The 25,920-nt window shown below is 54.4% G+C and overlaps 1 protein-coding gene across 1 annotated transcript in view; it reads left to right on the forward strand.

Annotated features, from left to right (window-relative positions):
- ARMC5 (armadillo repeat containing 5) overlaps nucleotides 1-25,920 on the forward strand; it is a 32,686-nt gene that overhangs the window by 4,560 nt on the left and 2,206 nt on the right. The window contains exons 3-6 of the mRNA XM_072029487.1: nucleotides 2,903-2,933; nucleotides 5,610-6,488; nucleotides 9,494-9,973; nucleotides 12,473-12,604. Coding sequence (XP_071885588.1) covers nucleotides 2,903-2,933; nucleotides 5,610-6,488; nucleotides 9,494-9,973; nucleotides 12,473-12,604 — 1,522 coding nt within the window. The remainder of the gene's footprint in view (nucleotides 1-2,902; nucleotides 2,934-5,609; nucleotides 6,489-9,493; nucleotides 9,974-12,472; nucleotides 12,605-25,920) is intronic.

Here is a 25,920-nt window from a genome sequence, read left to right on the forward strand (position 1 = left end):
AAAATGGACCCAAAAGGGACTCTAAAAGACACAAAATGGCCCCAAAAGGATCCTAAATAATATGGGATTGCCCCAAAAAGACCCTAAATATCGGGAAACGGCCCCAAAAGGACCCTAAGTGGCCCCAAAAGGACCCAAAATGGACACAAAATGACCCAAAATGGCACTAAATGGCCCCAAAAGAACCCAAAATGGCACAAAATGGACCCAAAAGGGACCCAAAATGACCCTAAGTAGCCCCAAAAGGACCCTAAAAGGCACGAAATGGCCCCAAAAGGATCCTAAATAATATGGGATTGCCCCAAAAGGACCCTAAAAGGCAAAAAATGGCCCCAAACTGGCAGAAAATGGCCCCAAAATGACCCTAAGTGGCACTAAACGGCCCCAAAAGGACCCAAAATGGCACAAAATGGACCCAAAAGGGACTCTAAAAGACACAAAATGGCCCCAAAAGGATTCTAAATAATATGGGATTGCGCCAAAAAGACCCTAAAAGGCACAAAGTGGCCCCAAAAGGACCCAAAATGGCCCCAAAATGACCCTAACTGGCAGAAAATGGCCCCAAAAGGACCCTAAATGGCACCAAAATGGCATAAAATGGACCCAAAATGATCCAAAAGGGCACAAAATGGCCCCAAAAGGATCCTAAATAATATAGGATTGCCCCAAAAGGACCCTAAAAGGCACAAAACGGCATCAAAATGGCACAAAATGTCCCCAAAACGACCCTAAATGGCACTAAATGGCCCCAAAAGGACCCTAAAAGGCACCAAATGGCATCAAAATGGCACAAAATGGACCCAAAAGGGACCCTAAAAGACACGAAATGGCCCCAAAAGGATCCTAAATAATATGGGATTGCCCCAAAAGGACCCTAAAAGGCACAAAACGGCATCAAAATGGCACAAAATGCCCCCAAAACGACCCTAAATGGCACTAAATGGCCCCAAAAGGACCCTAAAAGGCACCAAATGGCACCAAAATGGCACAAAATGGCCCCAAAAGGATCCTAAAAGGCACAAAAGGGACCCAAAAGGACCCCAAATAATATGGGATTGCCCCAAAAGGACCCTAAAAGGCACAAAATGCAACCAAAATGGCCCCAAATGGCACCAAAATGGCACTAAAAGGTACTAAAATGGCACAAAATGGACCCAAAAGGGACCCAAAAGGACCCTAAATGGCCCCAAAAGGATCCTAAATAATGGATTGCCCCAAAAGGACCCTAAAAGGCACGAAATGGACCCAAAAGGACCCAAAATGGCCCCAAAATGACCCTAAATGGCAAAAAATGGCCCCAAAAGGACCCAAAATGGCACAAAATGGCATCAAAACGGCACAAAATGGACCCAAAAGGGACCCTAAAACACATGAAATGGCCCCAAAAGGATCCTAAATAATATGGGATTGTCTCAAAAGGACCCTAAAAGGCACAAAATGGCACCAAAATGGCATAAAACGGCAAAAAAATGGCATAAAATGGCCCCAAAAGGACCCAAAATGCCATAAAATGGCACCAAAATGGCACAAAAGGGACCCAAAATGACCCAAAAGGGCACAAAATGACCCCAAAATGACCCTAAAAGGCAAAAAATGGCACCAAAAGGACCCTAAAAGGCCCCAAAATGGCCCCAAAAGGCCCCTAAGTGGCCCCAAAACGGCCCCAAAAGGAGCCGAAATGCCCCAAAACGAGGCCCGGCCCCGAGAGCGTGCGGAACCGGGCCCTGGAGCCCGAGGGAGCCCGAGACGTCCTGCAGGAGGGTGAGTGCGGCCCCAAAATGACCCCAAAAAAACCCTAAATATTGGGAAATGGCCCCAAAAAAAAATAAGTGGCAAAAAACGGTCCTAAAATGGCAAAAAATGGCAAAAAATGGCAAAAAAAAGCAAAAAATTGCCCTAAATGGCAGAAAATGGACCCAAAAAGGCACAAAATGGCCCCAAAAGGATCCTAAATAATATGGGATTGCCCCGAAAAGACCCTAAATATCGGAAAATGGCCCCAAAAGGACCCAAAGTGGCAAAAAACGGCACTAAAATGGCCCAAAATGGACCTAAATGGCACAAAATGGCACTAAAATGGCACGAAATGGCCCCAAAAGGACCATAAATAATATGGGATTGCCCCAAAAGGACCCTAAAAGGCACAAAACGGCACCAAAATGGCCCAAAATGGCACCAAAATGGCATAAAATGGACCCAAAATGAACCAAAAGGACCCAAAAGGACCCTAAAAGGCACAAAATGGACCCAAAAGGACCCGAAAGGACCCTAAGTGGCACTAAATGGCCCCAAAAGGATCCTAAATAATATGGGATTGCCCCAAAAGGACCCTAAAAGGCACAAAGTGGACCCAAAAGGACACAAAATGGCCCCAAAATGACCCTAAATGGCAATAAATGGCCCCAAAAGGACCCAAAATGGCACAAAATGGCATAAAATGGCACAAAATGGACCCAAAAGGGACTCTAAAAGACACAAAATGGCCCCAAAAGGATCCTAAATAATATGGGATTGCCCCAAAAGGACCCTAAAAGGCACAAAATGGCACCAAAATGGCATAAAAAGGCAAAAAAATGGCATAAAATGGCCCCAAAAGGACCCAAAATGCCATAAAATGGCACCAAAATGGCACAAAAGGGACCCAAAATGACCCCAAAAGGGCACAAAATGACCCCAAAAGTACCCTAAAAGGCACAAAATGGCCCAAAATGGCACCAAAATGGCATAAAATGGACCCAAAATGAACCAAAAGGACCCAAAAGGACCCTAAAAGGCCCCAAAAGACCCCAAAAGGACCCTAAAAGGCCCCAAAATGGCCCCAGAATGGCCCCAAAAGGCCCCTAAGTGGGCCCAAAACGGCCCCAAAAGGAGCCGAAATGCCCCTAAACCTGGCCCTGAGGGCCCAGAGGGAGCCCGAGACGTCCTGCAGGAGGGTGAGTGCGGCCCCAAAAGACCCCAAAAAACCCTAAATATTGGGAAATGGCCCCCCAAAAAAATAAGTGTCAAAAAACGGCACTAAAATGGCAAAAAATGGCAAAAAATGGCAAAAAATGGCCCGAAAAGGCACAAAATGGACCCAAAATGGACCCAAAAGGGCATGAAATGGCCCCAAAAGGGTCCTAAATAATATGGGATTGCCCCAAAAGACCCTAAAAGGCAAAAAATGGCACCATAATGGCCCAAAATGGCACCAAAATGGCACTAAAATGGCACAAAATGGCCATAAAAGAACCCAAAATGGCACTAAATGGACCCAAAAGGGACCCAAAAGGACCCTAAGTGGCACAAAAGGGACCCAAAAGGATCCTAAATAATATAGGATTGCCCCAAAAGGACCCTAAAAGGCACAAAGTGGACCCAAAAGGACTCTAAGTGGCCCCAAAATGACCCTAAATGGCAATAAATGGCCCCAAAAGGACCCAAAATGGCACAAAATGGCATCAAAATGGCACAAAATGGACCCAAAAGGGACCCTAAAACACATGAAATGGCCCCAAAAGGATCCTAAATAATATGGGATTGTCTCAAAAGGACCCTAAAAGGCACAAAATGGCACCAAAATGGCATAAAACGGCAAAAAAATGGCATAAAATGGCCCCAAAAGGACCCAAAATGCCATAAAATGGCACCAAAATGGCACAAAAGGGACCCAAAATGACCCAAAAGGGCACAAAATGGCCCCAAAAGGATCCTAAATAATATAGGATTGCCCCCAAAAAGACCCTAAAAGGCACAAAGTAGACCCAAAAGGACACTAAGTGGCACAAAATTGGCATAAAAGGACCCTAAATAGCACAAAATGGCCCCAAAAGGACCCTAGGTGGCACAAAATGGGCGCAAAATGGCACAAAATGTCCCTGTGACCCCAAAAATGTCCCAATGGGTTCCTCAAGAGGTTCCTCAACAAAATGGCCTCCAAAACGTCCTCGAGATGTCCCAGAAATGTCCCCAACGGGTTCTTCAATGGGTTCCTCAACCTTTTGGCCTCCAAAACCTCCTCGAGATGCCTCCAAAAGATGTCCCCAACCCCGTCCCCGACCTCCACCACATTTTTGTCCCTTTTTATCCCTTTTTGTCCCTTTTTGTCCCCCCATCGTGCGGGTCCCCTCCTGGTGTCCCTGGTGTCCTCCTGCACCACCCCGGAGTGCCTCCACAGCGCCGCCCGCGCCCTCCGCATCCCCCCTGGCCTCCATGTCCCCATGGGGTGTCCTGGTGTCCCTAAACACGTCCTAATGTCCCCAAAAACATCCCCAAAAACATTCTGAAGAGGTTCCTCATCAAAATGGCCTCCATAATGTCCCCAAACTCATCCTCATGTCCCAAAAAATGTCCCCAAAGATGTTCTCAAGACGTTCCTCAACAAAATGGCCTCCAGAACCTCCTCAAGATGTCCCCAAAGATGTCCCCAATGGGTTCCTCAAGAGGTTCCTCAACAAAATGGCCTCCAAAATGTCCCCAAGATGTCCCAAAGATGTCCCCAACGGGTTCCTCAATGGGTTCCTCAACCTTTTGGCCTCCAGAACCTCCTCAAGGTGTCCCCATGACCCCAAAAATGTCCCCAGTGGGTTCCTCAAGAGGTTCCTCAACAAAACGGCCTCCATAATGTCCCTAAACACGTCCTCATGTCCCCAAAAGTGTCCCCAAAGACGTTCTCAAGAGGTTCCTTAACAAAACGGCCTCCGTAATGTCCCCAAACTCATCCTCATGTCCCCAAAAAATGTCCCCAAAGACGTTTTCAAGGGGTTCCTCAACAAAATGGCCTCCACAATGTCCCCAAAAATGTCCCCAAAGATGTCCCCAATGGGTTTCTCAACGGGTTCCTCAACCTTTTGGCCTCCACAACCTCCTCAAGATGTCCCCAAACGTGTCCCCATGACCCCAAAAATGTCCCCAATGGGTTCCTTAACAAAATGGCCTCCAAAACCTCCTTGAGATGTCCCCAAAGATGTCCCCAATGGGTTCCTCATGAGGTTCCTCAACAAAATGGCCTCCAAAACCTCCTTGAGATGTCCCCAAAGATGTCCCCAATGGGTTCCTCAACGGGTTCCTCAACCTTTTGGCCTCCAAAACCTCCTCGAGATGTCCCCAAAGATGTCCCCAATGGGTTCCTCAATGGGTTCCTCAACCTTTTGGCCTCCAGAACCTCCTCAAGGTGTCCCCATGACCCCAAAAATGTCCCCGATGGGTTCCTCAAGAGGTTCCTCAACAAAATGGCCTCCAGAACCTCCTCAAGATGTCCCAAAAATGTCCCCAATGGGTTCCTCATGAGGTTCCTCAACAAAATGGCCTCCAAAATGTCCTAAAACTGTCCCCAACGGGTTCCTCAATGGGTTCCTCAACTAAATGGCCTCCAAAATGTCCTCAAGATGTCCCCAAAAGTGTCCCCATGACCCCAAAGATGTCCTCAATGGGTTCCTCAAGAGGTTCCTCAACAAAATGGCCTCCAAAACCTCCTCGAGATGTCCCAAAAATGTCCCCAATGGGTTCCTCAATGGGTTCCTCAACAAAATGGCCTCCACAACCTCCTCTTTTTGCCCCCAAAAGATGTCCCCAACCCCCTCCCTGACCCCCTTTTTGCCCGTTTTTGTCCTTTTTTGTCCCCCCCACAGGTGCGGGTCCCCTCCTGGTGTCCCTGGTGTCCTCCTGCACCACCCGGAAGTGCTCCACAGCGCCGCCCGCGCCCTCCGCATCCTGGCCTCCACCCCGGCCTCCCGCTCGGCCTTGGGCCGCCATGGCGCCGTCCGCGCCCTCTCCCTCCGCTTGGCCACCATGTCCCCGTGCCACCCGGCCACCACCTCGGTGGCCCGGGCTTTGCGCGGCCTCACCGACCCCCCGTCCTCGGCGGAGGCCGCCGCCGATTTGGCCCCGGCCTTCCCCGTTTTGGCCTCCTTGGCCTCCCCAGCCCAAAATCCGCGCCCGCCACCCGGCCTTGGGGCGCCATCGCCAACGCTTGCGCCCCCGGCCCAACTCCGGCCTCCATTAGGGGCCGCCGGGGCGGTGGAGGCCGTGACGGCCGAGGTGGCGGCCATCTTAGAGGCCAACGGTGGGGACGACCACCATAACGAGGACAACAACGGGGACAATCATGGCGGCCTCCGCCTCCGCCGCCTCGGCCGCCGCCGCCCGGGCCCTTTGCCTCCTTTGCCGCGAGGCCGTCAACCGAGCCCGAATTCGGGAGGCCGGGGGCTTGGCCGTCTTGTTGAGGTTGATGGCGGAGGCCGGGCCGTGGAGGCCGCGCGTCCTCCTGGCCTTGGCGGCCTTCTCCTACGACCAGGAGGCCTTGGAGGCCATGGAGAAGTTGGGGGCGGTCCCCGAGTTGGTGGGGGTGTCCGAGGACGGGCCGAGGAGGAGGAGGAAGAGGAGGAGGTGGTGGTGGAGGCCGAAGGGGAGGAGGCCGAGGCGGCCTCGTGTGATGTCCCCCATGATGGCGGAGGGAGAAGGGAAGATGGCGGGGAAGGGGCGGCCGCCGGGAGCCTGCGGGGGCTCAAGTGAGTTGGGGGGGGGATTTTCGGAGGTTTTGGGAGGATTTCGGAGATTTGGAAAGATTTGAGAAATTCGGATTTTTCGGAGGTTTCGGAGATTTGGAGGATCTGGGGAAGTTTGCATTAGAGAAATTCGGAGATTTCGGAGATTTTCGGTAGTTTGGAGGATTCTGGAGAATTGAGGGATTTGGGAGAATTTGGAGGATTTCGGAGGATTTGGGGAGTTTGAGAGATTTCGGAGATTTCGAGGATTTGGGGGATTTTGGGGTGGGGTTGGGGGGATTTGGGATGTGGTGGAGGCCGGGTTTGGAGGCCAAGGGGAGGATTTGGAACGTTTTGGGAGATCCATTGGGAGTTTTGGGGGATTTGGGAGCATTTGGGGGTTTGGGGGAGGCTTTGGGGGATTTGGGGGAATTTGGAGGAATTGGGGGGATTTGGGGATATTTGGGGGGATTTGGGAGGGTTGGGGGAGTTTTGGGAGATTTTGGGGGGTTTGGGGGGATTTGGGGGGATTTGGGGGGGGGTTGGGGGGGATTTGGGGGGGTTTGGGGGGATTTGGGGTATGGTGGAGGCTGAGTTTGGAGGCCAAGGGGAGGATTTGGGGAATATTTGGGAGGCCGATGGCGGGGTTTTGGGGGGATTTGGGAGGTATTTTTCGGGGATTTGGGGGGATTTGGGCTGGTTTTGGGGGGATTTGGGCTGGTTTGGGGGGATTTGGGGAGATTTGGGGTGGTGTTTGGGGGGGTTTTGGGGGGATTTTGAGTAGTTTTTGGGGATTTTGGGGGGTTTGGGGGATTTGGGGGGATTTGGGGGTGGTTTGGGGGGTTTTGGGGGGTTTGGGGTGATTTGGGGAAGTTTTGGGGGATTTGGGGGGAGGTTTGGGGGGATTTGGGATTTGGGGGGATATGGGATGTGGTGGAGGCCGGGTGTGGAGGCCAAGGGGAGGATTTGGGACATTTTGGGAAGCCGAGGGGGGATTTGGGGGGGATTTGGGGGGGTTGGGGGTGGTTTGGGGGGATTTGGGGGTGGTTTGGGGGGATTTGGGGGGGTTTAGGGGAATTTGGGGGATTTTGGGGGGATTTGGGGAAGGGGCGGCCGCCGGGAGCCTGCGGGGGCTAGAATTGAGAGGGGTTTGGGGGGGATTTTGGTGGGGTTTGGGGGTTTTGGGGGGATTTTGGGGGGTTTGGGGGGGATTTTGGGGGGGTTTGGGGGTGGTTTCGGGGGGTTTGGGAGGGTTTTGGGGGGATTTGGGGGGATTTTGGGGGGGATTTGGGGGGATTTGGGGAAGGGGCTGGTGGGGACCTCCGGGGGCTCAGTGGAAGGAGATTTGGGGGGGTTTTGGGGGATTTGGGGAGGTTTTGGGGGATTTGGGGGGGTTTTGGGGGGATTTGGGGGATTTTGGGGGGGGGTTGGGGGGTTTTGGGGGGATTTGGGATGTGGTGGAGGCCGGGTTTGGAGGCCAAGGGGAGGATTTGGGACAATTTTGGGAAGCCGGGGGATTTTGGGGGGGTTTTTGGGGGGTTTGAGGGATTTGGGGGGTTTTGGGGGAATTTTGGGGGATTTTGGGAGATTTTGGGGGGGTTTTGGGGAATTTTGGGGGGGTTTGGGGGATTTTGGGGGGGGTTGGGGGGGGATTTGGGGGGATTTGGGGTATGGTGGAGGCTGGGTTTGGAGGCCAACGGGAGGATTTGGGACATTTTGGGAAGCCAGGGGGGATTTGGGGGGGTTTTGGAGGGGGTTTGGGAATATTTTGGGGAATTTGGGGGAATTTGGGGGGAATTTGGGACAAGTTGGAGGCCGCTGGGGGGATTTGGGATGTGGTGGAGGCCGGGTTTGGAGGCCAAGGGAAGGATTTGGGATGTTTTCGGAGGTCCATTGGGAGTTTTGGGGGGGGTTGGGGGATTTTGGGGGATTTGGGGGATTTGGGGAGATTTGGGGTGGTGTTGGGGGGGTTTTGGGGGGATTTGGGGTGGATTTTGGGGTTTGGAGGAGTTTCGGGAAATTTGGAGATTTGGGATGATTTGGGGATTTTGGAGGATTTCAGAGATTTGGAGGATTCGGAGATTTGGAGGATTCAATGAGTTTGAGAGATTTCGGAGGATTTCGGAGATTTCGGAGATTTGGGATAACTTGGGGAGATTAGGAGGTTTGGGAGATTTCGGAGATTTGAGGGATTTCGGAAGATTTGGGAGATTTGGGGGATTTCGGAGATTTGGGAGGTTTGGGAGATTTGGGAAATTTCGGAGATTTGGGATGTTTGGAGGATTCGAGAATTTGGAAAATTCGGAGGATTTGGAAGACCGTCGAGATTTCGGAGATTTGGAATATTTGGGGGATTTGGGGGGATTTGGGCTGGTTTGGGGGGATTTGGGGGGATTTGGGGTGGTGTTGGGGGGGGTTGGGGGATTTGGGAGGGTTTTGGGGGGATTTGGGGAGGTTTTGGGGGGATTTCGGGGATTTGGGAGATTTGGGATGATTTAGGGAGATTTGGGAAGTTTTGGGAGATTTCGGAGTTCTGGGAGATTTGGGAAGTTCGGGGGGTTTTGGGATGATTTCGGGAGTTTTGGAGATTTGGAGATTGGTTTGGGGGTTTTGGGGGGATTTGGGGAGGTTTTGGGGATTTTGGGGGAGTTTGGAGGGATTTGGGGGGATTTGGGGGGATTTCGGGGGATTTGGGGGGAGATTTGGGGGGTTCTGGGGGGATTTGGGGGAGGTTGGGGGGGTTTGGGGTGGTTTTGGGTGGGGTTTGGGGGGGTTTTGGGGGGATTTTGGGGGGTATTGGGGGTGGTTTGGGGGGTTTGGGAGGGTTTTGGGGGGATTTGGGGGGAGATTTGGGGGGATTTGGGGGGGTTTGGGGGGTTTTGGGAGGCCGGTGGGGGATTTTGGGACAACATGGCTTCCATTGCCCCTCTTGCGACGTGGCAAAGACCACCCCCATTCCCCCCCAAAAACCCCCCAAAAAACCCCCAAAACCCCCCAAAAAACCCAAAACCCCCCATTTTCCCCCACAGATCCTGGCTCCTCTCCGAATCCCTCTCCCCGCCTTCCTCCCCCCTCACCCTCCTCCTCCTCCTCCCCCCGACGCCCCCGCCCCCCTTTACCCCCTTTGGGGGCTTTGGCCCTCCCCCGGGGAATTTCGGATGGGGACCCCTGGCTCCCCGAAACCCCCGCCCTCCTCCTCTTGTCCCGTTTGGCCTCCGCCCCCGACCCCAGCCTCTCCTTGGCCTCCGGCCTCGTTTTTTCGGGGCTCCTCCGTTACCTAACGGGGGCTGCGGCCCCCGCCCCCGAGCCGCGAGGTTGCTCCCAGCGCCTGGCTGCCCACCCCAAATTTTTTGGGGTCCCTGGTGCTCCACTACGTCCCCTCCCTGCTGCGGACATGGTTGGTTTTGGGCTTGGAGCCCGAGGAGGATGAAGGAGGTGGAGGCCGGAGGAGGAGGAGGAGAGGAGGAGGATGGAGGACGGAGGAAGGAGGGAGAGGCTGAAGGAGCTGGGTGAGTTTTTTTGGGGGATTTGGGGTGGTTTTGGGATTTTGGGGGGTTTTGGAGAGGTTTGGAGGGGATTTGGGGTCTATTTTTGGGAATGGAGGATGAGGAGGAGGAGGAGGAGGAGGAGGAGGAGGAGGAGGAGGAGAAGGAGGTTGAGGTTGAAAGGGGTAGAGGCTGGAGGAAGAGGAGGACGGAGGGAAGGAGGGAGAGGCTGAAGGAGCTGGGTGAGTTTTTGGGGTTTTTTTGGGTGGTTTTGGGTTTTTTGGGGGTTTTTGGGGTGGTTTTGGGAGTTTGGAGAGGATTTGGGGTGTTTTGGGGTCGAGGATGAGGAAGAGGAGGTGGAGGCTGAAGGGAGTAGAGGACAGAGGAGGAGGAGGAGGATGAGAGGAAGGAGGGAGAGGCTGAAGGAGCTGGGTGAGTTTTGGGATTTTTTGGGGTGGTTTTGGGGTTTTCTTGAGGGTCTTGGGGTTGTTTTTTGGGGTGGAGGATGAGGAGGTTGAGGCTAGAGGGGGTGGAGGCCGGAGGGAGGGAGGAGGATGGAGGAAGGAGGAAGGAGGGAGAGGCTGAAGGAGCTGGGTGAGTTTTTGGGGGATTTTGGGGTGGTTTTAGGGGTTTGGGGTGGATTTAGGGGTTTTGGGAGGGGATTTGGGGTCTTTTTTTGGGGTGGAGGACGAGGAGGAGGAGGAGGTCGAGGTTGAGGCTGAAGAGAGGAGGAGGATGGAGGAGGGAGGGAGAGGCCGAAGGAGTTGGGTGAGTTTTTTGGGGGATTTTGGGACAATTTAGGGGTTTTGGAGAGGATTGGGTGGTTTTGGGAGTTTTGGAAGGGATTTGGGGTTATTTTGGGGTTGGAGCCCGAGGAGGTCGGAGGAGGTGGAGGCCGGAGGAGGAGGAGGAGGAGGAGGATGGAGGACGGAGGAAGGAGGGAGAGGCTGAAGGAGCTGGGTGAGTTTTTTGGGTTTTTTTGGGTGGTTTGGGGGAGGTTTTGGGGTTTTCTTGAGGGTCTTGGGGTTATTTTGGGGTTGGAGGATGAGGAAGAGGAGGTGGAGGCTGAAGGGAGTAGAGGATGGAGGAGGAGGAGGAGGATGGAGGAAGGAGGGAGAGGCTGAAGGAGCTGGGTGAGTTTTTTGGGGGGGATTTGGGGTGGTTTTGGGTTTTTTGGGGGGTTTGGGAGAGGTTTGGAGAGGATTTAGGGTTATTTTTTGGGGTGGAGGACGAGGAGGAGGAGGAGGTCGAGGTTGAGGCTGAAGAGAGGAGGAGGATGGAGGAGGGAGGGAGAGGCTGAAGGAGCTGGGTGAGTTTTTTGGGGTGGTTTTGGGGTGGTTTGGGGTTTTTTGGGTGGTTTAGGGTTTTTTTGGGGCGTTTTGAGGGGATTTGGGGTCTTTTTGGGGTGGAGGACGAGGAGGAGGAGGAGGAGGCTGAAGGGTGGAGGCTGAAGGAGGAGGAGGAGGAGGGAGAGGCTGAAGGGAGCTGGGTGAGTTTTGGGGGATTTGGGGTGGTTTTGGGTTTTTGGGGGTTTTTGGGGTGGTTTTGGGCGTTTTGAGGGGATTTGGGGTCCTTTTGGGGTGGAGGATGAGGAGGTGGAGGCCGGAGGGGAGGAAGACGAAGGCCGAAGGAGCCGAGTGAGATTTTTTGGGGGGATTTGATGGATTTGGGGGGATTTTGGGGAGTTTTAGGGGCATTTGGGGCAGTTTTAGGGGCATTTTTATGGATTTTTGGGGAATTTTCTGTTTTTTATGGGGGGGAGGGATTTTGGGCTATTTTAGTGTCATTTTTATGGATTTTTGGGGGGGGATTTCGTGTTTTTTTTGGGGGGGGATTTTGGGGCAGTTTTAGGGGCATTTAGGGCAATTTTAGTGTCATTTTTATGGATTTTGGGGGGGGATTTCGTGTTTTTTTGGGGGGGAGGGATTTTGGGGAGTTTTAGGGGCATTTGGGGGCAATTTTAGTGTCATTTTTGTGGATTTTGGGGGAGGGGTTCATGTTTTTTTTGGAGGGAGTTTGGGGCAATTTTAGGGGCATTTTTGTGGATTTTTGGGGGGGATTTGGGGGCATTTTTAGTGTCATTTTTGTTGATTTTTTGGGGGGATTTCATGTTTTTTGGGGGGGATTTTGGGGCAGTTTTAGGGGCATTTAGGGCAATTTTAGTGTCATTTTTGTGGATTTTTGGGGGGGATTTGGGGGCATTTTTAGTGGCATTTTTATGGATTTTTTGGGGGGGGATTTTGGGACAGTTTTCGGGGCATTTTTGTGGATTTTTAGGGAGGATTTTGTGTTTTTTGGGGGGGATTTTGGGGAGTTTTATGGGCATTTAGGGCAATTTTAGTGTCATTTTTATGTATTTTTGGGTCATTTTTGAGCCATTTTCGTGCAATTTCAGCCATGCTTCCATTTTTTCCCCAATTCCTTCATTTTTTCCCCTTTTCGGTCCGTTTTTTTTTCGGGGGGGGGGATAGGATGGAATGGGGTCCTCCCCGCCCCCCTCAATCCCCTATACGTCCCCTATAGGCGAGGGGCTGCTGCGCTCCATGGGGGCGGCGGCGGGGGCCCCCTATGGGGTGGGGGTGCTGACCCACATGCTGCGCTGCGGGGCCCCCCGGCACGCCTGGCCTGCGCCACCGCCCTGCCCCTGCTGGCCAGGTACGTATGGACCCTATAGGGCCCCTAGAGAGCCCCTACGGACCCCTTATAGAGCCCCTATGGATCCCCTATGGATCCCCTATATGGCCCCCTATGGATCCCCTATAGACCCCCTATAGACCCCCTATAGATCCCCTTCGAGATCCCCTATATGGCCCCCTATAGATTCCCTATAGAGCCCCTATAGACCCCTTATAGAGCCCCTATAGATCCCTTATAGACCCCTTACAGAGCCCCTATGGATCCCCTATAGATCCGCTATGGATCCCCTATGGAGCCCCTAAAGAGCCCCTATGGAGCCCTTATAGAACCCCTATAGAACCTCTTATAGATCCCTTATAGATCCCTTATAGACCCCCTATAGATCCCCTATAGAGCCCCTATAGAGCCCCTATAGAGCCCCTATGGATCCCCTATAGAGCCCCTATAGAACCCCCAAGAGCCCCTATAGAGCCCCATTATGGTCCCCTGTAGATTCCCTATAGAGCCCCTATAGAGCCCCTACGGACCCCCTATAGAGCCCTTATAGAGCCCCTATGGAGCCCCTACGGACCCCCTATAGAGCCCTTATAGAGCCCCTATGGAGCCCCTACGGACCCCCTATAGATCCCTTATAGAGCCCCTATAGACCCCCTATGGATCCCTTATAGAGCCCCTATAGAGACCCTATGGATCCCCTATATGGCCCCCTATGGATCCCCTATAGACCCCCTATAGATCCCCTATAGATCCCCTAGATCCCCTATATGGCCCCCTATAGATTCCCTATAGAGCCCCTATAGATCCCTTATAGACCCCTTACAGAACCCCTATGGATCCCCTATGGAGCCCCTATAGAGCCCCTATGGATCCCCTATAGATCCGCTATAGAGACCCTATGGATCCCCTATATGGCCCCCTATAGAGTGCCTATAGAGCCCCTACAGATCCCCTATGGACCCCCTATAGAGCCCCTATAGATCCCCTATAGAGCCCCTATAGAACCCCCATAGAGCCCCTATAGAGCCCCTATGGACCCCCTATAGATCCCTTATAGACCCCCAGTATGACCCCCTACAGATTCCCTATGGATCGCCTATAGAGCCCCTATGGACCCCCTATAGAGCCCCTATGGATCCCCTATAGAGCCCCTATGGATCCCCTATAGATCCCCTAGATCCCCTATATGGCCCCCTATAGATGCCCTATAGAACCCCTATGGATCCCCTATAGATCCCCTATGGATCCCCTGTAGAGCCCCTATAAGACCCCTTATAGAGCCCCTATAGAGCCCCTATGGATCCCTTACAGAACCCCTATAGGTTCCCTATAGATCCCCTATAGATCCCCTATAGAGCCCCTATAGAGCCCCTATGGATCCCCTATAGATCCACTATGGACCGTTATAGACCCCCTATTGAGCCCCTATAGATCCCTATAGACCTCCCTATATATCCCTTATAGATCCCCTATAGATCCCTTACAGAACCCTATAGATCCCCTATGGACCCCCTGTAGATCCCCTATAGACCCTTTATAGATCCCCTATAGACCCCCTATAGACCTCCTATGAATCCCCTATAGATTCCCTATAGACACCCTTATAGATCCCCTATATATCCCCTATAGACCCCTATGGATCCCCTATAGATCCGTCCCCTATACCCCCCCGTCCCCTATAGAGACCCCCCCCACCCCCTCTAGAAGCCCCCCATCCCCTATATAAGTGACCCTATAGAGCCCCCCCACCCCCTATACCCCCCCACCCCTATATAGGTGACCCTATACCCCCCCATCCCCTATAGAAGCCCCCCCAACCCCTATAGAGACCCCCCTGCCCCCCTATACCCCCCCCATCCCCTATTGAACCCCCCCTCAACCCCTATAGAGACCCCCCCACCCCCTATATAGATGACCCTATAGCCCCCCCTTGTCCCCTATACCCCCCCTGCCCCCTATATAGGTGACCCTATACCCCCCCACCCCCTATAGAGACCCCCCCCACCCCCTATAGAGACCCTCCCATCCCCTATAGAGCCCCCCCATCCCCTATAGAGACCCCCCCTGCCCCCTATAGAGCCCCCCCATCCCCTATAGAAGCCCCCCCCTCACCTCTCTGCCCCCCCCCCGGCCCCCATCCCCTATATAAGTGACCCTATACCCCCCCCCACCCCCTATAGAGACCCCCCGTCCCCTATACCCCCCCCATCCCCTATAGAGACCCCCCCATCCCCTATACCCCCCCCATCCCCTATATAGGTGACCCTATAGAGCCCCCCCATCCCCTATAGAGACCCCCCCCGCCCCCTATACCCCCCCATCCCCTATATAAGTGACCCTATACCCCCCCCACCCCCTATAGAGACCCTCCCATCCCCTATAGAGACCCCCCCGTCCCCTATACCCCCCCCCGCCCCTATATAGATGACCCTATAGAGCCCCCCCATCCCCTATAGAGACCCCCCACCCCCTATAGAAACCCCCCCATCCCCTATTGAAGCCCCCCTCAACCCCTATAGAGACCCCCCCACCCCCTATATAGATGACCCTATACCCCCCCATCCCCTATAGAGACCCCCCCCTCACCTCTCTGCCCCCCCCCCGGCCCCCATCCCCTATATAAGTGACCCTATACCCCCCCATCCCCTATAGAGACCCCCCCCCGCCCCCTATACCCCCCCATCCCCTATAGAAGCCCCCCCACCCCCTATAGAGACCCACCCCATCCCCCCCCATCCCCTATATCCCCCCCGCCCCTATATAGATGACCCTATAGAGCCCCCCATCCCCTATAGAGACCCCCTCTGCCCCCTATAGAGCCCCCCCATCCCCTATAGAAGCCCCCCCCTCACCTCTCTGCCCCCCCCCCCGGCCCCCATCCCCTATATAAGTGACCCCATACCCCCCCCACCCCCTATAGAAGCCCCCCCATCCCCTATAGAGACCCCCCCCATACCCCCCCGTCCCCTATACCCCCATCCCCTATAGAAGTGACCCTATAGAGCCCCCCACCCCCTATAGAGACCCCCCCACCCCCTATATAGGTGACCCACCCCACCCCCTATAGCCCCCCGACCCTATATAGATGACCCTATAGCCCCCCCCTTGTCCCCTATACCCCCCACGACCCCTATGGAGACCCCCCCCACCCCCCATACCCCCCCATCCCCTATAGAGACCCCCTCTGCCCCCTATAGAACCCCCCCATCCCCTATAGAAGCCCCCCCCTCACCTCTCTGCCCCCCTCCCCGGCCCCCATCCCCTATATAAGTGACCCTATACCCCCCCCATCCCCTATAGAAGCCCCCCCTCCCCTATAGAGACCCCCCCATCCCCTATACCCCCCATCCCCTATATAAGTGACCCTATAGCCCCCCCCTTGTCCCCTATACCCCCCGCCCCCTATAGAGACCCCCCCCACCCCCCATACCCCCCCCATCCCCTATAGAGACCCCCCCCATCCCCTATACCCCCCCTGCCCCTATATAGATGACCCTATAGAGCCCCCCCATCCCCTATAGACCCCCCACCCCCTATAGAGCCCCCCCATCCCCTATAGAAGCCCCCCCCTCACCTCTCTGCCCCCCTCCCCCCAGCCCCCATCCCCTATATAAGTGACCCTATACCCCCCCCATCCCCTATAGAAGCCCCCACGTCCCCTATAGAGACCCCCCCGTCCCCTATACCCCCCCATCCCCTATATAAGTGACCCTATAGCCCCCCCCTTGTCCCCTATACCCCCCCGCCCCCTATATAGGTGACCCTATACCCCCCCGTCCCCTATAGAGACCCCCCCCACCCCCCATACCCCCCCATACCCTATATAAGTGACCCTATAGAGCCCCCCCATCCCCTATAGAGACCCCCCCCCGCCCCCCATACCCCCCCATCCCCTATATAGGTGACCCTATAGAGCCCCCCATCCCCTATAGAGACCCCCCCCATACCCCCCGCCCCCTATACCCCCCCATCCCCTATATAAGTGACCCTATAGCCCCCCCATCCCCTATAGAGACCCCCCCACCCCCCATACCCCCCCATCCCCTATAGAAGCCCCCCCCTGACCCCCCCTTGTGTTCCCCCCCCCCAGGCCCTCGTCCCCGGCTCGGGCCCTGCTGTGGGGGGGGGGGGGCGCGGTGGCCCTGCTGCTGGCGGCCGTCACCCGCGGACCCCCCCCCCCCCGGCCCCCTACCAGCCCCCCCCGGCCTTCGGGCTCTACGCCGCCGACGCCATCGCCCTCCTGTGGGCACAGCGCCACGGGGGCGGGGAGGTGGGGACGTTTTGGGGTGATTTTGGGGGGTTTTGGGGCATTTTGGGGAGGTTTGGGGCATTTTAAGAGCGTTTATTTGGGGGTGTTGGGGGCGTTTGGGGGCGTTTTGGGGAGGTTTGGGGGGGGTTAGGGGGAGATTTGGGGTGTCTGGGGGGCGTTTGGGGGCGTTTTGGGGTGATTTTGGGCGTTTTGGGGGGTTTTGGGGCATTTTGGGGTGGTTTGGGGCATTTTAAGGGCCTTTATTTGGAGGCGTTTGGGGGCGTTTTTTGACGTTTGTGGAGCGTTTGGGGGCGTTTGAGGGGGATTGGGGGCGTTTTGGGGCATTTTTTGGGGAGATTGGGGACTTTTGGGAGGATTTTGGGGTGGTTTGTGGCATTTTGGGGGCTTTGGGGTCATTTTGGGGAGGTTTGGGGCATTTTAAGGGCGTTTATTTGGAAGCGTTTGGGGGCGTTTTTTGACGTTTGAGGGGCGTTTGGGGGCGTTTTGGGGCGTTTGGGGGCATTTTGGAAGAGTTTGGGGGCGTTTGGGGGGCGTTTTGGGGTGTTTAGGGGCGTTTTGGGGTGTTTTTGGGTGTTTTGGGTCATTTTGGGGAGTTTTGGAGCATTTTGGGGGTGACCCGCGGCCCCCCCCCCGGCCTTCGGTCTCTACGCCGCCGACGCCATCGCCCTCCTGTGGGCACAGCGCCACGGGGGCGGGGAGGTGGGGACGTTTTGGGGTGATTTTGGGGGGTTTTGGGGCATTTTGGGGAGGTTTGGGGCGTTTTGGCGGTTTTTATTGGAGGCTGTTGGGGGCGTTTGGGGGCGTTTTGGGGAGGTTTGGGGGGGGTTAGGGGGAGATTTGGGGTGTCTGGGGGGCGTTTGGGGGCGTTTTGGGGTGATTTTGGGCGTTTTGGGGGGTTTTGGGGCATTTTGGGGTGGTTTGGGGCATTTTAAGGGCCTTTATTTGGAGGCGTTTGGGGGCGTTTTTTGACGTTTGTGGAGCGTTTGGGGGCGTTGGAGGGGGATTGGGGGCGTTTTGGGGCGTTTTTTGGGAGATTGGGGACTTTTGGGAGGATTTTGGGGTGGTTTGTGGCATTTTAGGGCGTTTTGGGGCATTTTGGGGAAGTTTGGAGCATTTTGGGGGCGTTTATTTGGAAGCGTTTGGGGGCGTTTTTTGACGTTTGGGGGGGTTTGGGGGCATTTGGGAGAGTTTGGGGGCGTTTTGGGGGAGTTAAGGGGGAGATTTGGGGCGTTTGAGGGGCGTTTGGGGGTGTTTGGGGTGTTTTGGGGCGTTTTGGGGGGTTTTGGGGCATTTTGGGGTGGTTTGGGGCATTTTAAGGGCCTTTATTTGGAGGCGTTTGGGGGCGTTTTTTTACGTTTGGGGGGGGTTTGGGGGCATTTGGGAGCGTTTGGGGGCGTTTCTGGGAGGTTTGGGGGCGTTTTGGGGCATTTGGGGGTGTTCAGGGGCGTTTTGGGGCGTTTTGGAGGGTTTGGGGTCATTTTGGGGGGGTTTGGGGCATTTTAAGGGCGTTTATTTGGAAGCGTTTGGGGGCGTTTTTTGATGTTTGGGGAGCGTTTGGGGGCGTTTTGGAAGAGTTTGGGGGCGTTTGGGGGGCGTTTTGGGGAGTTTGGGGGTGTTTGGGGGGATTTCGGAGCATTTTGGGGCGTTTTGGGGCATTTTGGGGCTTTTTGGGGTGTTTTTGGAGCATTTTGGGGGCATTTATCTAAGGGATGTTGGGGGCGTTTTGGGGTGTTTGGGGGCGTTTTGGGGTGTTTGGGGGCGTTTTGGGGTGTTTGGGGGCGTTTGGGGGCGTTTTAGGGGGTTTACGGGTAGATTTGGGGCGCTTGGGGGGCGTTTTGGGGTGTTTTGGGCCGTTTTGGGGCATTTTGGGGGGTTTGGGGGCATTTGGGGTCATTTTGGAGCATTTTGGGGCGTTTATTTGGAAGCGTTTGGGGGCGTTTTTTGACGTTTGAGGGGCGTTTGGGGGCGTTTGGGGGGCGTTTTTGGGTGTTTAGGGGCGTTTTGGGGCGTTTTGGGGTGTTTTGGGTCATTTGGGGGAGTTTTGGGTCATTTTGGGGAGGTTTGGGGCATTTTGGGGGTGACCCGCGGACCCCCCCCCCGGCCCCCTACCAGCCCCCCCCGGCCTTCGGGCTCTACGCCGCCGACGCCATCGCCCTCCTGTGGGCACAGCGCCACGGGGGCGGGGAGGTGGGGACGTTTTGGGGTGATTTTGGGCATTTTCGGGCATTTTCGGGGGTTTTTGGGGGGTTTTGGGGCGTTTTGGGGGCGTTTATTTGGGGGTGTTGGGGGCGTTTGGGGGCGTTTTGGGGAGCTTTGGGGGGGTTAGGGGGAGATTTGGGGTGTCTGGGGGGCGTTTGGGGGCGTTTTGGGGTGATTTTGGGCGTTTTGGGGGGTTTTGGGGCATTTTGGGGGGTTTTGGGGTCATTTTGGGGAGGTTTGGGGCATTTTAAGGGCGTTTATTTGGAGGCGTTTGGGGGCGTTTTTTGACGTTTGTGGAGCGTTTGGGGGCGTTTGAGGGGGATTGGGGGCGTTTTGGGGCGTTTTTTGGGGAGATTGGGGACTTTTGGGAGGATTTTGGGGTGGTTTGTGGCATTTTGGGGGCTTTGGGGTCATTTTGGGGGGGTTTGGGGCATTTTAAGGGCGTTTATTTGGAGGTGTTTGGGGGCGTTTTTTGACGTTTGGGGGGTGTTTGGGGGCATTTTGGAAGAGTTTGGGGGCGTTTGGGGGGCGTTTTGGGGAGTTTGGGGGTGTTAGGGGGGATTTGGGAGCATTTCGGGGCGTTTTGGGGCATTTTGGGGCATTTTGGGGTGTTTTTGGAGCATTTTGGGGGCATTTATCTAAGGGATGTTGGGGGCGTTTTGGGGTGTTTGGGGGCGTTTTGGGGCATTTTAGGGGGGTTTACGGGTAGATTTGGGGCGTTTGGGGGGCGTTTTGGGGTGTTTTGGGCCGTTTTGGGGCATTTTGGGGGGTTTGGGGTCATTTCGGGTCATTTTGGAGCATTTTGGGGGCGTTTATTTGGAAGCGTTTGGGGGCGTTTTTTGACGTTTGGGGAGCTTTTGGGGGCGTTTTGGGGCATTTGGGGGCATTTTGGAAGAGTTTGGGGGCGTTTGGGGGGCGTTTTTGGGTGTTCAGGGGTGTTTTGGGGCGTTTTTGGGTGTTTTGGGTCATTTTGGGGAGGTTTGGGGCATTTTGGGGGTGACCCGCGGCCCCCCCCGGCCTTCGGGCTCTACGCCGCCGACGCCATCGCCCTCCTGTGGGCACAGCACCACGGGGGCGGGGAGGTGGGGACGTTTTGGGGTGATTTTGGGGGGTTTTGGGGCGTTTTGGGACATTTTGAGGGTTTTTATTTGGGGGTGTTGGCGGTGTTTGGGGGAGTTTTTGGGAGGTTTGGGGGCATTTTGGGGCGTTTCGGGGGTGTTTAGGGGAGTTTTGGGGGCTTTTGGGGAGATTTGGGGGCATTTTGGGGGGATTTGGGGCGTTTTGGGGGGTTTTGGGGGGGGTTTTGGGGTGGTTTGGGGGCATTTATTTAAGGGATGTTGGGGCCGTTTTGGGGTGTTTGGGGGCATTTGGGGGGGGTTGGGGGCATTTTGGGGCGTTTTAGGGGGGTTTAGGGGGAGATTTGGGGCATTAGGCGGGTGTTCGAGGGCGTTTTGGGGCATTTTGGGGTGTTTTGGGGCATTTTGGGGAGGTTTGGGGCATTTTAAGGGCGTTTATTTGGAGGCGTTTGGGGGCGTTTTTTGACGTTTGGGGGCATTTGGGAGCGTTTGGGGGCGTTTGGGGGCGTTTTAGGGGGGTTTACGGGTAGATTTGGGCGTTTGGGGGGCGTTTTGGTGTGTTTTGGGGCGTTTTGGGGCGTTTTTGGGGGTTTTGGGGCATTTGGGGGTGGTTTGGGGCATTTTAAGGGCGTTTATTTGGAGGTGTTTGGGGGCGTTTTTTGACGTTTGGGGAGCGTTTGGGGGCGTTTTGGAAGAGTTTGGGGGCGTTTGGGGGGCGTTTTTGGGTGTTTAGGGGCATTTTGGGGCGTTTTTGGGTGTTTTGGGTCATTTGGGGGAGTTTTGGGTCATTTGGGGGAGGTTTGGGGCATTTTGGGGGTGACCCGCGGACCCCCCCCCCCGGCCCCCTACCAGCCCCCCCCGGCCTTCGGGCTCTACGCCGCCGATGCCATCGCCCTCCTGTGGGCACAGCGCCACGGGGGCGGGAGGTGGGGACGTTTTGGGGTGATTTTGGGGGGTTTTGGGGCATTTTCGGGGGTTTTGGGGGCTTTTGGGGCGTTTTGGGGGTTTTTATTTGGGGGTGTTGGGGGCATTTGGGGGCATTTTGGGGAGGTTTGGGGGGAGTTAGGGGGAGATTTGGGGTGTCTGGGGGGCGTTTGGGGGCGTTTTGGGGTGTTTTGGGGCGTTTTGGGGGGTTTTGGGGCATTTTGGGGTGGTTTGGGGCATTTTAAGGGCGTTTATTTGGAGGCGTTTGGGGGCGTTTTTTGACGTTTGTGGAGCGTTTGGGGGCGTTTGAGGGGGATTGGGGGCGTTTTGGGGCGTTTTTTGGGGAGATTGGGGACTTTTGGGAGGATTTTGGGGTGTTTTGGGGCGTTTTTGGGGGTTTTGGGGCATTTTGGGGTGGTTTGGGGCATTTTAAGGGCGTTTATTTGGAGGCGTTTGGGGCATTTTTTGATGTTTGGGGAGCTTTTGGGGGTGTTTGGGGGCGTTTGGGGGCATTTTTGGGGGGTTTAGGGGGAGATTTGGGGCATTAGGGGGGTGTTCGAGGGCGTTTGGGGGCGTTTTGGGGCGTTTTGGGGCATTTTGGGGAGGTTTGGGGCATTTTAAGGGCGTTTATTTGGAGGGGTTTGGGGGCATTTTTTGACATTTGGGGAGCGTTTGGGGGTGTTTGGGGTGTTTCGGGGCATTTTGGGGGGGTTTAGGGGGTTTGGGGGCGTTTTGGGCAATTTTGGGGGTTTTGGGGGAGGTTTTGGGGGGATATTTTGGGATTTTGGGTTTTTGGGGACACTGGGGACATTTGGGGACATTTGGGGACATTTTGGTGGTTTTGGGGGCCATTTTGGGTGCTTTTGGGGCCATTTTGGGTGCTTTTGGGGGATATTTTGGGATTTGGGGTTTTTGGGACCATTTTGGGGTCATTTTGGGGCCATTTTGGGACCATTTGGGTGGGTTTGGGGGCCATTTTGGGGGGGGTTGGGGAAAAATTTTGGGGTTTTGGGTCCATTTTGGGTGATTTTGGGTGCTTTTGGGGTTATATTTTGGGATTTTGGGTTTTTGGGGCCAATTTGGGGCCATTTGGGACCATTTGGGTGGGTTTGGGGGCCATTTTGTGTGTTTGGGGGGCCATTTTGGGTGGTTTTGGGGCCATTTTGGGTGCTTTTGGGGGGATATTTTGGGTGCTTTTGGGGGATATTTTGGGATTTGGGGTTTTTGGGACCATTTTGGGGTCATTTTGGGGCCATTTTGGGACCATTTGGGTGGGTTTGGGGGCCATTTTGGGGGGTTTGGGGAAAAATTTTGGGATTTTGGGTCCATTTGGGGTGATTTTGGGTTCTTTTGGGGTTATATTTTGGGATTTGGGGTTTTTGGGACCATTTTGGGGCCATTTTAGGGCCATTTGGGTGGGTTTGGGGGACATTTAGGGTGGTTTTGGGGCCATTTTGGGTGTTTGGGGGCCATTTTGGGGGGTTTGGGGAAAAATTTTGGGGTTTTGGGTCCATTTCGGGTGATTTTGGGTTCTTTTGGGGTTATATTTTGGGATTTGGGGTTTTTGGGGCCAATTTAGGGCCATTTGGGACCATTTGGGTGGTTTGGGGGGAAATTTGGGTGTTTGGGGGGCCATTTTGGGTGCTTTTGGGTCCATTTTGGGTGCTTTTGGGGGGATATTTTGGGATTTGGGGTTTTTGGGGCCATTTTGGGGCCATTTTAGGGCCATTTGGGACCAATTGGGTGGTTTGGGGGACATTTAGGGTGGTTTTGGGGCCAGTTTGGGGGGCCATTTTGGGTGGTTTTGGGGCCATTTTAGGTGGTTTGGGGCCATTTGGGGGCTTTTGGGGGGATATTTTGGGATTTGGGGTTTTTGGGGCCAATTTGGGGCCATTTGGGACCATTTGGGTGGTTTGGGGGAAAATTTGGGTGTTTGGGGGGGCATTTGTGGGGTTTTGGGGCCATTTTGGGTGGTTTGGGGGCCATTTTGGGTGCTTTTGGGGCCATTTAGGGTGCTTTTGGGGTTATATTTTGGGATTTTGGGTTTTTGGGACCATTTTGGGGCCATTTTAGGGCCATTTGGGACCATTTGGATGGGTTTGGGGGCCATTTTGGGGGGGGGTGGGGGAAATTTGGGGGGTTTTGGGTCCATTTGGGGTGATTTTGGGTGCTTTTGGGGTTATATTTAGGGATTTTGGGTTTTTGGGACGATTTTGGGGCCATTTTGGGGCCATTTGGGACCATTTGGGTGGGTTTGGGGGCCATTTTGGGGGGGTTTGGGGAAAAATTTGGGGGTTTTGGGTCCATTTTGGGTGATTTTGGGTGCTTTGGGGGGATATTTTGGGATTTTGGGTTTTTGGGGCCATTTTGGGGCCATTTTAGGGCCATTTGATACCAATTGGGTGGATTTGGGGGCCATTTTGGGGGGGGTTGGGGGAAATTTGGGGGGTTTTGGGTCCATTTGGGGTGATTTTGGGTGCTTTTGGGGTTATATTTGGGACCATTTTGGGTTTTTGGGACGATTTTGGGGCCATTTTGGGGCCATTTGGGACCATTTGGGTGGGTTTGGGGGCCATTTTTGGGGGGTTTGGGGAAAAATTTGGGGGTTTTGGGTCCATTTTGGGTGATTTTGGGTGCTTTGGGGGGATATTTTGGGATTTTGGGTTTTTGGGGCCATTTTGGGGCCATTTTAGGGCCATTTGGGACCAATTGGGTGGATTTGGGGGACATTTTTGGGGGGTTGGGGGCCATTTGGGTGGGTTTGGGGCCATTTTAGGTGGTTTGGGGCCATTTTGGGTGCTTTTGGGGGATATTTTGGGATTTTGGGTTTTTGGGGCCATTTTGGGGCCATTTTAGGGCCATTTGGGACCAATTGGGTGGGTTTGGGGGCCATTTTGGGGGGGTTGGGGGAAATTTTGGGGGTTTTGGGTCCATTTTGGGTGATTTTGGGTGCTTTTGGGGTTATATTTTGGGATTTTGGGTTTTTGGGACCATTTTGGGGCCATTTTAGGGCCATTTGGGACCAATTGGGTGGGTTTGGGGGCCATTTTGGGGGGGTTGGGGGAAAATTTGGGGGTGTTGGGTCCATTTTGGGTGATTTTGGGTGCTTTTTGGGGGATATTTTGGGATTTTGGGTTTTTGGGGCCAATTTGGGGCCATTTGGGACCATTTGGGTGGGTTTGGGGGCCATTTTGGGTGGTTTGGGGGCCATTTTGGGTGCTTTTTGGGGGATATTTTGGGATTTTGGGTTTTTGGGGGCAATTTGGGGCCATTTGGGACCATTTGGGTGGTTTGGGGGGAAATTTGGGTGGGTTTGGGGAAAATTTGGGTGTTTGGGGGCCATTTGGGTGGTTTTGGGGCCATTTGGGGTGCTTTTGGGGCCATTTGGGGGCTTTTGGGGTTATATTTTGGGATTTGGGGTTTTTGGGACCATTTTGGGGTCATTTTGGGGCCATTTTGGGACCATTTGGGTGGGTTTGGGGGCCATTTTGGGGGGGGTTGGGGGAAATTTTGGGGGTTTTGGGTCCATTTTGGGTGCTTTTGGGTGCTTTTGGGGTTATATTTTGGGATTTTGGATTTTTGGGACCATTTTGGGGCAATTTTGGGGCCATTTGGGACCATTTGGGTGGGTTTGGGGGCCATTTTGTGTGTTTGGGGGGCCATTTTGGGTGGTTTGGGGGCCATTTGGGTGCTTTTGGGGCCATTTGGGGGCTTTTGGGGTTATATTTTGGGATTTTGGGTTTTTGGGACCATTTTGGGGCCAATTTGGGGCCATTTTGGGACCATTTGGGTGGTTTGGGGGGAAATTTGGGTGGGTTTGGGGAAAATTTGGGTGTTTGGGGGCCATTTGGGTGGTTTTGGGTCCATTTTGGGTGATTTTGGGTGCTTTGGGGGGATATTTTGGGATTTGGGGTTTTGGGGGCCATTTTGGGGCCATTTTGGGACCATTTTGGGACCATTTGGGTGGGTTTGGGGGCCATTTTGGAGGGTTTGGGGGAAATTTTGGGGGTTTGGGGTCCATTTGGGGTGATTTGGGGTGCTTTTTGGGGGATATTTTGGGATTTGGGGTTTTTGGGACCATTTTGGGGTCATTTTGGGGCAATTTGGGACCATTTGGGTGGGTTTGGGGGACATTCTCGGGGGGTTGGGGGCCATTTGGGTGGGTTTGGGGCCATTTTGGGTGGTTTGGGGGCCATTTGGGTGGTTTTGGGGCCATTTTGGGTGCTTTTGGGGGGATATTTTGGGATTTGGGAATTTTGGGGCGATTTTGGGGTTACGGGGGATATTTTGGGGTTTTGGGGACATTTGGGGGTCATTTATTTGGGGCCATTTGGGTGGTTTGGGGGCCATTTTGGGTGTTTGGGGGGCCATTTTGGGTGCTTTTGGGGCCATTTTGGGTGCTTTTGGGGGGATATTTTGGGATTTTGGGTTTTTGGGACCATTTTGGGGCCATTTTAGGGCCATTTGGGACCATTTGGGTGGGTTTGGGGGCCATTTTGGGGGGTTTGGGGAAAAATTTTGGGGTTTTGGGTCCATTTCGGGTGATTTTGGGTTCTTTTGGGGTTATATTTTGGGATTTTGGGTTTTTGGGGCCATTTTGGGGCCATTTGGGACCATTTGGGACCATTTGGGTGGGTTTGGGGGCCATTTTGGGGGGGTTGGGGGAAATTTTGGGGGTTTTGGGTCCATTTTGGGTGATTTTGGGTGCTTTTTGGGGGATATTTTGGGATTTTGGGTTTTTGGGACCATTTTGGGGCCAATTTGGGGCCATTTTGGGACCATTTGGGTGCGTTTGGGGGCCATTTTGGGGGGGTTGGGGGAAATTTTGGGGGTTTTGCGTCCATTTTGGGTGATTTTGGGTCCTTTTG

The sequence above is a fragment of the Anas platyrhynchos genome, chromosome 30 (genome assembly GCF_047663525.1).
Source record: "Anas platyrhynchos isolate ZD024472 breed Pekin duck chromosome 30, IASCAAS_PekinDuck_T2T, whole genome shotgun sequence".
Classification (NCBI taxonomy): domain Eukaryota; kingdom Metazoa; phylum Chordata; class Aves; order Anseriformes; family Anatidae; genus Anas; species Anas platyrhynchos.